This window comes from Muscardinus avellanarius, assembly GCF_963383645.1.
Source record: "Muscardinus avellanarius genome assembly, chromosome: 10".
NCBI classification, from domain to species: domain Eukaryota; kingdom Metazoa; phylum Chordata; class Mammalia; order Rodentia; family Gliridae; genus Muscardinus; species Muscardinus avellanarius.
Window position 1 is genome coordinate 113379327 of NC_137796.1, and position 14259 is coordinate 113393585.

General features: G+C 55.6%; 2 protein-coding genes across 3 annotated transcripts; both read right to left on the reverse strand.

Moving 5' to 3' along the window:
* Window positions 1-425: 425 nt before the first annotated feature.
* Window positions 426-8064, reverse strand: DECR2 (2,4-dienoyl-CoA reductase 2; the record flags this gene model as incomplete). The annotated part of the gene is made up of 8 exons (XM_080702699.1): window positions 426-640; window positions 874-978; window positions 1185-1278; window positions 1350-1474; window positions 2931-3066; window positions 3588-3639; window positions 5709-5825; window positions 7985-8064. 8 exons carry the CDS (start codon window positions 8062-8064, stop codon window positions 426-428), a joined length of 924 nt encoding a protein of 307 aa, XP_080558825.1.
* Window positions 8065-10596: 2532 nt separating this feature from the next.
* NME4 (NME/NM23 nucleoside diphosphate kinase 4) lies at window positions 10597-13508 on the reverse strand (the record flags this gene model as incomplete). 2 transcript variants are annotated; one of them, XM_080703369.1, is made up of 5 exons in its annotated part: window positions 10597-10720; window positions 11317-11429; window positions 11534-11635; window positions 11880-12013; window positions 13433-13508. In XM_080703369.1, 5 exons carry the CDS (start codon window positions 13506-13508, stop codon window positions 10597-10599), a joined length of 549 nt encoding a protein of 182 aa, XP_080559495.1. The 2 variants fall into 2 exon arrangements, with proteins under 2 accessions (XP_080559495.1, XP_080559496.1); XM_080703370.1 differs by lacking the exon at window positions 11534-11635.
* Between the last annotated feature and the right edge of the window lie 751 nt (window positions 13509-14259).

Here is a 14259-nt window from a genome sequence, read left to right on the forward strand (position 1 = left end):
AATAAAGAATAAAAAATACGGCAGGAGGTGTAGCTCGGAGTCAAATGCCCCTGGGTTCCATCCCTAGACCCACAAAAAAATAATAAAAATAAATAAAGCTTAAAAATAAAAAATAGGGCAGGGGCTGTAGCTCGGAGGTTGAATGGCACTGGGTTTCATCTCAGACCCAAGGAAAAAAAAAACTGTATCGTATCCCTCCAACACTTGCCGGAAATGCTAGCAGAGGCCAAGGTTATGGGAGAGACCAAGTGGCCCCCGCACGGAGCTCCCACTCAGCCAAGGGCCCTATCCTCCCCTGGGCCAGCCCTGCACGGGTGTCAGCAGGGTCGGGGGCCCCTGCAGAGACCTGCCCTGCCGCTCAGAGCAGGGCGGGTGGGAACACCCAGACACGCACAGATGACCGAGGAGCAGGAGCAGCACCTCACCTAGAGCTTAGCAGGGGATTCGAAACCTGCCAGCTTGCTCATGTCATTTGGGAAGGTCAGCCAGGCACCGCCATCCACAACCAGCACGGTCCCGGTCACGTAGGAAGCCAGGGGGCTGGCCAGGTAGAGCACGCTGTGGGCGATCTCTGTCTTGTTCCCCAGCCTCTGCAGGGGGCTCTCAAGGACCTTCTTGCTCAAGCTGGCCTGGGGGCCCCCTGGAGGGCAGCAGGAGGTCAGGCTCCCAGAGCCCAGGACCAGGCCTTCCACCCTGCACCCTCCACAGCCAGCGCTTCCCCTGAACACATTTGGAAATGGGGCAGTTGGCATCACCAGGCCTAGTGGAGCAGAAACAGGACAGGCACAGAAACACACGGAAGCAGCATGGAGCTTTTCAACCCACCGGGTTCTAGAAGCTGTGAAGGGTGCCCCAGGCTCCCTGAGGGCTTACCCAGTCGCCGCATCCCCTCTGTGCCGCTGATGGGGCCCGGGGCCAGGCTGTTGACACGGATGTTCTGGGGACCCCACTCTACCGCCAAGTGCCGCGTCATCGCATCTGTATGGAAGACCGCGGGCACGAGGGGAGAATGGGAGGCTACCCGCCTCCCGGGGTGGCCCAGGTATGAGTAGGGGCTCAGAGCCAAAGCCACCCCTGAGCTGGCCACAGCTGGGCTCAGGTTCCTGGGGAGACTGCCAGGTTCTTGGCTGGTTGGGAGAGGAATTACTGAAACTCTAAGTGGGCAGTCAGAGGGGCAGCCATACCCACAGCTGCCTTGGCAGAGCCTGCGTGCACCTGGAGCGCCTGCCCCCGGATCTGCAAGGTCGCAGTGATGTTCACAATCACCCCACCATGGTCCTGCAACACAGGAAGGATGGGTTGGTCAGCGGGCAGCCAGAAGAGGGGACGCCCGTCAGGAGGACACCCACCCGGAAGAACTTCTCGTAGAGCACTCGAGACACATTGAAGGTGCCGACGGTGTCAATGTCGAGCACAGTCTTGAAGGCATTGAAGGACAGCGTGCTGGCGGGGCACAAGAAGTTTCCAGCTGCACCTGCAGGGTGGAAAACACAGCGTGGAGCCCACGAGAAGCACAGAGGCCCTGGGGAGCGCGCAGGGTGCGTGCAGTCCCTCAGAGGCGCATGCAGGGCACAGGAGACCACGAGCAGAGGAGGTCCTGAATGGCAGGGGCGAGAGAGCACATGCGTCAGCCCAGTGGTGACGCCCTGACTCTGGGGCTGAGTGTGATCTCATCTGACTTTGCAGAGGCCGAGTTAGGACAAGGTCTCACTGAATCAGAGAGAGCCCTGCATCTCAAGACTAGCATCCTTCTGAGGACAGAGGACACGCAGGCCAGGCTGTGTGAGGACGGCCAAGGACTGCCCTACACCAAGGCAAAGCCTCGCAGCTGGAGCCTTCAGAGAGCTGGCCCTGACACCAAGGGGCTTGGGATTTCTGCTTCCAGAACTGTGAAGGAGCACATTTCTTTTTCTTTTCTTTTCTTTTTGCAGTACCAGATGGAACCCACCCAGGTGGATTTTACCTCCGAGTGACACCCACAGCCCTATTTTTCATTCTTTATTTTGAAACATGGTCTCACTGAATGGCAAAGGGCCTCACTAAGTAGCTGAGGCTGTCCTTGAACTGTGATCCTCCTATCTCAGCCTCCTGAATGCTGGATTACAAGCCTGTGACACCACGCCCGGCTTCCCAGCCCTTTGGGTTTTTTTGTGTGTGTTTGTTTGTTTGTTTTGTTTTTGGTAGTACTGGGGTTCCTGGAAACCCTTCTACCTCTGAGCTATACTCCCAGACCTATTTTATATTTTTTATTTAGAAACAGGGTCTCTTAAGCCAGCACGGCTGGCTTCGAACCTGCGTGATCCTCCTGTCTCTGCCTCCCAAGCACGGGGATTATAAGCATGCACCACCATGCCCAGCTCCCCTGCCCTATTTTTATTCTTTATTTTGAAACAGGGCCTCACTAAGTTGCTGAGGGCCTCACTAAGTAGCTGAAGCTCTCCATGAACCTGTGATCCTCCTGTCTTAGCCTCCCAAGTACTGAGATTACAAGCATGTACCACCATGCCCAGCTCCTATTTTATTTTTTTATTTTGAAACAGGGTCTCACTAAGTTGCTGAGGCTGTTCTCAAACGTACAGTGCTACTGTCTCAGTCTCCCAAGTACTGAGATTACAGGTGTACATTAGCACACCCAGCTTTAAGTAGGAATTTAAAGACACAGGAGCACTCTGACTTATGATTTAGTCATGTTCTTAGAGCATCCCCTTGAGCTGAGGCTGAGCTGTTCTACTACCTGGGAAGAGCAGAAATGGGCCCAAAACAGAGACCCATGAACCTGGGTCTTGCCTCGGTTCATGAACAGGTTACTGCTGCACCTGGGGTGGGTCTCAGGCTCTCTGGCACCTTTCCTGCACCTCGACCAGAGCGTTGGGCCCTCTGAATGGCACGACAACCGTCAGGAGCCTTGGCCTCACTCAACACCAACTCACCATTAATGAGGATGTCAATTTTGCCAAACTCCTGCAGTGCCTGGTCCACAGCGGCCATGACGGCTGGGGGAGCTCGGACATCCATACACAGAGGGAGGCACCGCCGTCCGGTAGCAGCAGCCAGCTTCTCAGCTGCCTAGAAGAAAGACAAGACAGATGCGCAGGCAGGCAGGAGGAGGTGGGCAGCAGCCCAGGAGCCCTGGCCCGGAGAAGACCTTCAGATCTAGTGAGGACCACGAGGATGCGGCCACTGCCCCCTTGGGAAGACACTGCCTGTAAGCCATTACCAGCTGGGCGCTGGTGAGCCAAGGTGTGGTCTCCCTGGTCCCCACCTGCTCTCTGCATTGCCCTCCCGGTATCATCCCTGGTCAGCAGCCCCGGCAGACTTCCAGTCCCCGCCAGAGCCCAGGGTAGCTAGCACTGGTGAGCCGTTCTTCCCAGATGGAGCACCCAGGTGGGTGGACAATGTAACTCAGGTTACATTAACATGAGCCCCACAGGATCCAATCATCAGACTCGTGAAAAGTGGAGGCTGTCTCTAGAGGCCACCTCTGCTGAGCCTCCATATTTGAGAGAGGGACAGGTTTTGGCGTCACCATCCCCCGGGCCTCGGGACCTCCCAGCCAGGAGTCGGCCCCACAGGAGAGGCGCTCTAACCGTGGACACTCTCAGCAGGCTTCTGCTGGCGATGACCGTATGGCAGCCGTGCCTGCAAGACCAGAAGGCAGCATGAGGCTGGCAGCCCCCCCAGCCCTGTGGCTCCCCCAGGACGCTCCAAGCACAGCTGAAGTACGGGTCGGGCCAAGGCATGGCTGACGAGGGCACAGGGGCCTGAGCACAGCTGAGCAGCTCAGGAGGACAGCTCATGGTGCCCACTGCTCGGTTCTGGGCTGGGTCTCTCTGTTTGGGGGTACTCCAGTAACACAGGTACGTGGGCCTGCCCCAAACACCATGGATGTGGCAGAGAGGCCACTCAGCCACCACTCCTGGTCCAGGCGTCTGTGCAAGAGCTGCCGTATTCCCTTGGCTCAGCCTGGGATGCCCGGCCCTCTCCCTGGGGTGAGGGGGCAGAGAGTTCATGCTGAGGCAGGCAGGGTACTCTCCTGCCAACTTCTTGACACACTTGGCCTCACAGTAACAATGGTGCCCACCTGCTAAACCATCCACAAGAGCTACAATAGCCCATCTAAGCCGCAAAAGAACTCTTGAGAAGCCGGGTATGGTGGCACCCACTTGTAATCCCAGTACTTGAGAGGTTAAGACAGGATGGCAGGTTCAAAGCCAGTCTCCACAACTTAGTGAGGGTCCCAGCAACATATTGAGACCCTGTTTCCAAATAAAAAATAAAATCGGAGCTGGGCGTGGTGGCACATGCTTGTAATCCCTGTGCTTGGGAGGCTGAGACAGGAGGATAGCACAGGTTTGAAGCCAACCTCAGCTACTTAATGAGGCTCTCAACAACTTAGTGAGACCCTGTTACCAAATAAAGTATAAAATAGGTCTGGGAGGCTGGGCGTGGTGACACATGCTTGTAATCCCAGCATTTGGGAGACTGAGACCGGAGGATCGCGGTTTGCGGACAGCCTCAACTACTTAGTGAGTCCTTGTTTAAAAAAAAAAATAGAAACTCTCTGGCTTAAGACACCCTGTTTCCAAATAAAAAAGTATAAAAATAGGTCTGGGAGTATAGCCCGGAGGTAGAAGGGTTTCCAGGAACTCCAGTACCACCAAAAAAAATTAAAAAAAAAAACAGAGCTGAGCACGATGGTGTACGCCTGTAATCCCAATACTTGGGAAGCTGAACAGGAGGATCCCAGGTTCGAGGACAGCCTTAGCAATAGTGAGGCTCATCAACCCAGTGAAACCCTGATTCAAAATAAAAAATAGCTGGGCGTGGTGGTACATGCTTGTAATCCCAGCGTTCAGGAGGCGGAGACTGGAGGATCACGTTTTTTGCAGACAGCCTCAGCTACTTAGCAAGGCACTTCGCAACTCGGTGAGACCGTTTCAAAAATAAAAGGATGAAAAAATAGGGCTGGGGTGTAGCTTAGAGGTAAAATGCCCCTGGGTTCCATCCCTAGTACCACAAAATAAATAAATAAATAAATAAAAATAAAAAATAAGAAATGGAGCTGGGGATGTAGCTTGGAAGTAGAATGTCCAGGGGTCAATCCCTAGTACCATAATAATAATAAATGAAAAAAATAAATAAAAAATAAATGATTAAAATTAAAAAAAAATAAGCTAGGGATGTAGCTCAGAGGTAGAATGCCCCCTGGGTTCAATCTCCATACTAAAAAAAAAAAAAAAAAAAAAAAAAAAAAAAAAAAAAACTAGTGCTGGGGGTATATCACAGAGATACAATACCCCTGGGTTCAATCCCCAAGACCAAAAACACCCTCCAAGCGGGAACGCCATGCTGAGAAGCAGAAGGCCACCAGTAGCAGCTCTGAGCATAAGTCCAGTCCACATGGACCCAGTGAACCCCGAAGTCTCTTCCTGCGGGATCTCTTCCTGTAAGGGGCGGGTGGAACTGGAAAAGGGACCTTTCCCCCTATCTCAGCCTAACTCTGAGGCTCTGCCAGGCACACTGCTGACCACAGCCTGAGGCCTCAGAGCTTGTCACCCAGGAGGCACTCGCTTCCCCACAGCAAGGGATTGGAGGCAGCCCAACCCTGTCTGCAGCAATCCTGCCTCCCCGGGTAGCAAATGACCCTTCCCCAAGATCCAGTTGGCAAGGGGAGGTCAAGGGGCATGAGGACCCAGATCAGTGCTCACCGCATGAAAATCTCAGCAATCCGGAACCCAATACCAGAGCCCCCGCCTGTGATGAAGGCCACTTTGTCCCTGAGACAAGAAACGGGAAGTTGAAAAAGGTACTGCTCACTGCTAAGCCTGGCACAGTGTTGCAGGCCCCTGACCCCAGTATTGGGAGGCTAAGACAGGACAATTCCAGATTCAAGGCAGTGCATAATAATTCAGCAAGTCCCTGTCTCAAAATAAAAGTAAAAAGGGTGGGGGGAGCTGGGCGTGGTGACACATGCTTGTAATCCCAGCACTTGAGAGGCAGAGATAGGAGGATCACAGTTTGTGGACAGCCTCAGCTACTTAGTGAGGCCCTCTGCAACTTTACTGAGACCCTGTTTCAAAATAAAGAATAAAAAATAGGGCAGGGGGTGGAGCTCAGAGGTCGAATGCCCCTGGGTTCCATCCCCAGACCGGCAAAAAAAAAAAAAAGAAAAAACCACAGGCTGGGAGTGTAGCTCAGTGGTAGACTGACTCTGGGTTCAATCCCTAGTAACACACACACACACAAACACACACACACACACACACACACACACACACACACACAGTCACTGCTGCTGTGAATTTGCCTGTGATCCCAGCTACAAAGGAGGTTTGAAACGGGAGGATAGAAAGTTGGAGACCAGAGCCAGGCGTGGTGGCGCACGCTTATAATCCCCGCAATTGGGAGGCTGAGACAGGAGGATCGCGCAGGTTCGAAGCCAGCCTCAGCTACTTAGGCTCTCAGCAACTTCGTGAGACCCTGTTTCCAAATAAAATAGGGCTGAGAGTATAGCCCGGAGGTAGAAAGCCTCTGGGTTCCACACCCCCAGTACCACAAAAAGGAGTGGTATCGTACACCTGTAATCCCAGGGCTTGGGAGGTTGAAACAGGAGGATCTGAGGTTCTCAGACAGCCTCAGAAACTTAGAGAGGCCCTCCACAATTTAGCCCGTATAAAAATTTTTAAAAAAGGCTAATCCCAGCATTTGGGAGGCTGAGACAGGAGGACTGCAGTTTGCGGACAGCCTCAGCTACTTAGGCCCTTTGCAACTCAGTGAGACCCTGTTTCAAAATAAAGAACAGCAACAACAACAACAAAAAAATCGGGCTGGGGGTGTAGCTTGGAGGTAGAATGCCCCTGGGCTCCATCCCCAGTACTGCAATAAATAATTAAATAAGCCAGACGTCGCCCCACGCTTGGAAGGCAGAGACAGGAGGATCGCGCAGGTTTGAAGCCAGCCATGCTGGTTTAAGAGACCCTGTTTCCAAGAATAAAAATGTATACAATAGGTCTGGGAGTGGAGCCCGGAGGTAGAAGGGCTTCCAGGAACCCCAGTACCACCAAATAAATAAGTAAATAACAAAACAATGAATAAAATAGGACTGGGCTGCAGCTCTGAAGAAGAACACCCTGGGCTCAATTCCCAGTACCACTAAATAAACAGTCTGGGAATGCTGCTCAGTGATAGAACACCCCAGGAACCAAAGTCCAGTACCTCAAAATAAAACGAAAGGGGAACAGGTAGGTGGTGGAAACAGACTTTGACCCTATAAATTGGGCACTTTCACCTTTTGAGACTTCATAAGAAATAATCCAGTACACTCTGCCTTTTTTATTTTTCTTTAATGGTACTGATTATTTTGTTTGTTTCGTTTTGTTTTTTGGTGGTCCTGGGAGGGAACCCTGGGCCCTCTACCTCTGGGCAACACTCCCAGACCTATTTTATGTTTTATTTGGAAACAGGGTCTCACTAAGTTGCTGAAAGCCTAAGTAGCTGAGGCTGGCTTTGAACTTGTGCAGTCCTCTTGTCTCAGCCTCCCAAGCGCTGGGACTGCAAGCGTGCGCCACCACGCCCGGCTTTTGGTACTGAGATTTATCGTAGGGGCCTTTTATCGGTGCACCGTAATATCATAATCAAGATGAAGTTCCGAGTGCTGGAGACATACACGCACATACATGCACACTACCACCGCCTCTTAAGGCCTGTTATTCCTAGGCTTACTGGATCTTCAGAAAAAGATTTTAGGCTTGGGGGTAGAGGGCTCTGTGGCAGAAGGCTTGCCTAAAGTGCACAGGGCCCGGGATTCCATCTGAGCACCGCAAAGACAAAAAGCAAAGCAAAACGATTTTAACCTAAATTCTCTATTTAGAAACACTTCAAGTGAGACTTGTTTTCAAAACAGACAAGCCTTCCCCTGCGGTCCCTCCCGCCCAGGAGTCCCCCGCCTGCAAGTGGACGACGGCGGCTAGGCGCCCGCGCTCACCGGAGCAGGTCGGGGCAGAAGAGGTGGCGGTACGCGGGGAGGCAGTCGTCCTCTTCCACGTCGGGCGGGGGCTGCGCCATGGCGCCGAGGGCAGGCGGGGCCGCGCGACCCGGTGGGCAGCGACCCGACGCAGCTCGGGCGGCCTCCTCCTAGGCGGCGGACTGCCTGGACAGAGCCCCGCCCGGCCCCGCCCCGCCCCAGGGCGCCCCGCCCACCCGGAGTGCTCCGCCCCGCCCCAGGGCTCAAGACGCCCCGCCCCCTCCGGGCAGCTCCGCCCCGTCCCCCCAGGACGCCCCGCCCCCTCCGGGCAGCTCCGCCCCGTCCTCCCAGGACGCCCCGCCCCCTCGGCGCTCTTCAAGGCAGCCCCGCCTCGTTCCTCCGTGACGCTCCGCCCACCGCAGGCGCAGGCGCACTGTGGCGCCGACGAAGGTCTCGGAGTCCACGCCCATCTTTCCTACGGATTTGATGTCAATTTCGGGCTTCCAGCCGGCCGGACCCCGGGGACTCCTGTCGAGGGCTAAGGCCCGCTCCCGGCGCTAGGCGTGCAGACTGTCTCCCAGGCCCTTTGGTGTGCAGGAGGACCTCGCGGAGACTAGGGCGATGGACACACGCCCTCGTGCGGCCAGCAAGGAAAGCCTATGGCCCTTCGTCTGTCCTTCTGGCGCCGCTTAGGCCAGGGCCGGAGCTGAAAACCCAGGACCTGGACAGCCGTCACCGAGACGATAAAAAGTAGAGCTAGTGTCAGCCTCAGCCCCCTGGCCAGTGGCCTGGGCCTTAGACAAGGAACCTCAGGACCCGGTGTGTCCATGTAAACAGCTGTGGGGTGGCCACAGGCCTTCGGTCCCAGTACTTGGGAGACTAAAACAGGAGGATCATGAGTTCAAGGCTAACCTCTGCTATTTAGCAAGACCCTGTTTCAAAATAAAAAGTACCCCAGTGCGGTGATGCACACCTGTAATCCCAGTACTTGAGAGACTGATACAGAAAGATGGTAGGTTCGAAATTAGCTTCAGCAACTTAGTGAGACTTTCATCAATTTAGCAAGACTGTTTCAAAATAAAAATGGGAAATTGGGTATAGTAGCAAACGCCAGTAATCCCGGACAGGGGGATTGCATGTTCAGCAATTTAGCAAGGCCTATTTCAAAGCAGGGGTGTAGCTCAGAGGCAGAATGCCCCAGGGTTCATGCCGTAATACTCTCCACAAAAGGTTGGACTGTGGGTCAGTAGTAGAACATTCACTTGCCTACAGTGTGTGAGGCCCTGGGTTCAATCCCCAGCCCTGGAAAAAAAAATGCTAAGAAGCCGAGCATGGTGGCACAAGCTTCTCAGCATTTGGGAGGCTGAGACAGGAGGATCTTGGTTCATTGACGGCCTCAGCTACTTATTGAGGCCCTTTCAACTCAGTGAGACCTTGTTTCAAAATAAAGAATAAAAAACAGGGCTGAGGTGTAGCTGGGGGGGGGGGTAGAATGTCCTGGGTTCCATCCCCACTACCACGCAAAATAAATTAATTAATTAAAAATTAAAAATAGGGCCGGGGGTATAGCTTGAAGGTAGACTGCCCCTGGGTTCCACCTCAGTACCACAAAATAAAATGAGTAGAATGCCCCTGGGTCCCAGCACCATAAAAAATGCCAACAAGAAGCTTCAGGCAAGCCGGGCGTGGTGGCGCACACTTGTAATCCCCGCGCTTGGGAGGTGGAGACAGGAGGATCACGCAGGTTCGAAGCCTTAAGAGACCCTGTTTCCAAATAAAATATAAAATAGGTCTGGGAGTGTAGCCCGGAGGTAGAAGGGTTCCATCCCCAGCACCACCAAAAAAAAAAAAAAAAAAAAAAAAGGACCATATCAGACCACAAAGGAGAAGGGCCCCACCAGGCCCTAACACCATGCTTTGGCAAGGTCAGACAGCACCAACTGGGGGTTTAGCTCATGTGCCCCCATATTTCAGGCCAGAGACATCTGCACCCTTGCCTGGCTCACACACTCACCTAGGTCAGGGATCCCCTCCTGTGCATGCAAGTCTATAAGCTTCAATTATTATTATCTTTTTTTTTTTTTTTTTTGCAGTGCTAGGGACAAAACCCAGGGGCATTCTACCTCTGAGCTATCCCCCCAGCCCTAATTTTTTATTTTGAAACAAAGTCTCACTAAGTTGTGGAGGGCCTAACAAGTTGCTGAGGCTGCCTGTGAACCTGTGATCCTCCTGTCTCAGCCTCCCAAGTTCGAGTACTGGGATTACAAGCGTGAAAACTTCAATTGTATTGTGTATAGCTTGTGTTAAACCACTAGCAGTGCCGTCTAAGAAACTGCAGAAGTCCTAATGAGCACACCGTCCCACAGTAAGCAGTGAATTTTAATGTCTCTCTTGTGGGGCAGGAAGGTCAACCTTGAAGACACCCAAAGGTTGTCTGGCACTTTGGTACAGAAGGATTTGGTCCAATCTTGCGCTGGCTTAGGGTACAGAAAGGCACATAAAGTTGGGGCTCGACTGGGCCGGATAGAAGAACAAGAACATGATTTGAGGGAGGCAGGATGGTGTGGGCTGGGGTCTGTCGGCCAGCGGAGTTGCTCCGGGCGGATGCTGGGGCACCCGGGCAGCACCGGCCCTCAGGCCGGGCAGCTGCTGCTGTGCTGGCCCCCATCGGCCCAGCTCACCAGCTCACTGCTCTGGAACCACAGCTTGATCTCTCTCTGGGCCCCCTCCACGGAGTCGCTGGCGTGGATGATGTTCCTGTGACGGGCGCAAGGGTGTGAGAGGCAGGCTTGTGTGCCCGTGGGCCCCGGGGACGGAGTGCCGCCCTCCCCAGCCAAGGGGAGCAAGCAGGCAACTGTAGAGGGGAAAGGAATTAACAGGAGCTTGAAAGCTGTGCCAGTCTGGCCTCAACCTCTTACTCACAATCTGGGGGTCAGCTCAGCCCCCAACTTGTGTTACTATTACTGTGGTGGGGGTTAGGGCCTTGTTCATGAGAGGCAAATGCTCTATTACTGTGTTATACCCGCAGACCCCTAATTCGTGGCAGCCTCCCCTCCCCACCAGTGTCCTGAGCCATTCCTTTAGGGTGTCTGGCAAGACAGATAACAGACAATGACACAGTACACACAACAGACACGGGGATGTCATTATCTCCTGCATACATGAAAGGGCAATGAAAAAACTGCTCTTGCCAGTGTTAGTCGTGAGGCCCCACCCAGTCTCTTCTGGCTTTACCTTCAGCCCCACAAGCACCTGGGTCTCGAGGATCTGCCTTAGGAGCCAGCTACAACCCCAAGTGCTGGCTGGCCCTGCTCGTCCCCGGCGGGCGGCCGAGTGTGGCAGGGCCCCCGTACCTGCTGATGTGGGTGCTGAAGTCCCCCCGGATGGTCCCCGGGGCGGCCTCAGTGGAGTCAGTGTGTCCTATCATGGTCCTGGAGGCGCGGACCACGTCGTGCCCTTCCCAGACCTGCAGCACAGAGCGAAAGGTTGTGGGAAGTAGGGCGCACCGCATGCCCTGGGGTCAGTCCAGGCAAGGACACCCACCTCCTCCAGCACCCTGGCCCTCCATACCATGGCCACCACGGGCCCAGAACTCATGTAGCTGATGAGGGCTGGGTAGAAGGGCTTCCTCTGTAAGTCCTGGTAGTGCTCAGCAAGGATGCTCTCAGGGGCCTGGTGGATGGAGGACGGGTGAGGGCATTCCGTGGAGGGGAATCTCCCCATGAGCGTCCCGACCTCAGGACACCCTATAGATAATGCCGCCGCACCGAACCGGCACCCCAGCCACAGAACACATCCCTCCCACCCTGCGGCTGCTGACCCCAGGAGACTCGGGGACACACTGACTGGGCTAAGATAGGGAAGGCTGAGAAGCAGCCCTGGTCCCCTCAGACATCACGGGTCGGGGCTCTGGTACCTGAAGCATCTTCATCCCAACCAGCTTGAAGCCCCGCCTCTCAAAGCGCTGGATCACAGCCCCCACCAGCCGCCGCTGCACCCCATCTGGCTTCACTGCAACCAGCGTCCGCTCCTGGGTCCAAGAGGGCCCTCCTTTAAAAGAAGGGGTGGGGGTCACACCACACCTCCCCAACCTGGTTCCCCAGCCCTGGACTTCAGGGAATCTAGAAGGAACAAGTACTGCGCCCACTGGAGCTGCTGGCACTGCCCATCAGGGAAGCTGGGCAGCATGGCATCACAGACCTCCCCCATGCAGTGGCAGGGGCTGCCCAAGATGGAGCAGGCTTCTCCGGGGAGGGCTTCTCAATGAGCCCAGAGACCAGGGGGGCAGCCGGCTCAGCGACCCCCTGGAGTCTGGAGATGCTGCCCTGGAAAGAAGGCGGAGGAGCCAGAGCCCTGCCCTGGTGTGAGTGCAGGAGTGACCAGAACTAGGGAGCCGGGGCGTGCCCTCCGGCCAGGCTAGGGGACTCCCTTCCACTCTGAGGAGCCTCTGCTGTGGGATTTGGGCACAAGCAGGCGGGCACTCAGCCACTATGGGATGTCAGGACAGTCGTGTCAGGTGAGTCCCTCCAGAGGGACTCTGACAGGGAGAGGTGATGTCCTCACCCTCCTGCAGCCCCGGCACTCCCTGAGCAACCAGCGTCCCTGAGATCAAATGCTTTTCCCCCTCGGTACTGGGGATTGAACCCAGGGGTAGTCCACCTCCCAGCTATACCTCAGTCCTTTTTATTTTGAAACAGAGTCTCATTAAGTTGCTGAGAGCCTGGATAAATTGCCGAGGCTGGCCTTGAACCTGCAATCCTCCTGTCTCAGCCTACCTAGTACTGGGGTGGCCCGGCGTGAGCCACCATGCCTGGCTCAAGTGCTCTTAATGGGAGGAGCCACAAAGAAAGCGGACAGAACCGAGAAACCCGCGCAGGCTTCCAGCAAGCCTCCAAGGCGCTCCATCCTCAGGAGGGGAAATGAGCCCTCGGCGCCCTGCGCTGCGGCCGGCACAGGCTGCCACGCGTGGGGGTGGGCCCACTGGCCTGTCTCTCCCCGCACCTAGTTCACAGGGACCCCAGAGGGGCCGGAGCGCTGCTTCCCCAGGCGCCTCGCAGGGGCAGGGGCGGTCGCCTCCGTGGCTCTCAGAGCCACCTGTGGGTGGGGGCCAGGGGTGGACCAGGTGGTCTTAGGCCCGGAGGCCCGACTCCGGCCCACCCAGCTGGGACTGCAGCAAACCCCGGCGACCGCGGTCCACAGGGAGGGGTCCTGGGCCGAGACGACCCCTACACACACCGAAGGCCCACCGGGACCCCCGGCCCCCATCATGCCCAGTCTGGCCGCCTGGCCTTCGGCTTTCTTCCGTCCCGGGGTCCCCGTCCCCCCGAGCCGACAGCCACGCGGCTGCAGGGTCCCCGGGCGGGAGCACCGAGGGGCCGGGGTCCCTCCTGCCCCGCGCATCCCGGCCGCCCGCCGCACGTGCTCGAACAAAGCCCGCCGCCCCGCCCGCCTTCAGGCCGCGCCACTCACCCGAGCTGGGGCGCACCAGGGGGCGCGGGCCGCACAGCAGCGCCCGCAGCGCCGCGCGCCCGAACAGGCCGCCCATGTCCAGGGCCCCGAGCGCGGGGCGGGGGCGGGGCTTCGCAGGCCACGCCCACCAGACCACGCCCCCGCCACGCCCCCGGCCTGGAGAGAGCGAGGGCCGGGCCCTTTACTCTTTCCCGCGTTCTTCTTTCTTTCCTCTTTCCTCCTTTCTCTTTATTTCCCATCCGTTTTTTTTTTGTTTTGTTTTGTTTTTTTTTTTTGGCAAGTCTGGGGATGGAACCCAGGGGCCATTCAACCTCCAAGCTACACCCCGTGCCCTATTTTTATTCTTTATTTTCAGACAGGGTCTCACTGAGTTGCAGAGGGCCTCACTAAGTAGCTGAGGCTGTCCGCAAACCGCGATCCTCCTGTTTCAGCCTCCGGAATGCTGGGATTACAAGCATGTGCCACCACACGTGGCTTGAAAGACCCTATTTCAAAATAAAGAGGGCTCAGGATGTAGCTTACAGGCAGATTGCTTCTGGGTTCAATCCCCAGCATGGGGGGGGCATGGGGGGCGTGGGGGGGATAGTATGCTGGGTGTAGTGACTGCACAACTGTAAGCCCAGCTACTCAGGAGGCTGAAGGGAGGGTGCCAAATTCAAGGCCAGCCTGGGAAATTTTTTTTTTCTCTTGCTACTGGGGATGGAACCCAGGGGCATTCTACCTCTGAGCTACACCCCCAGCCCCATTTTTTATTCTTTATTTTGAAAAAGGGTCTCACTGAGTTGCAAAGGGCCTAAGTAGCTGAGACTGGCCACAAACCACGATCC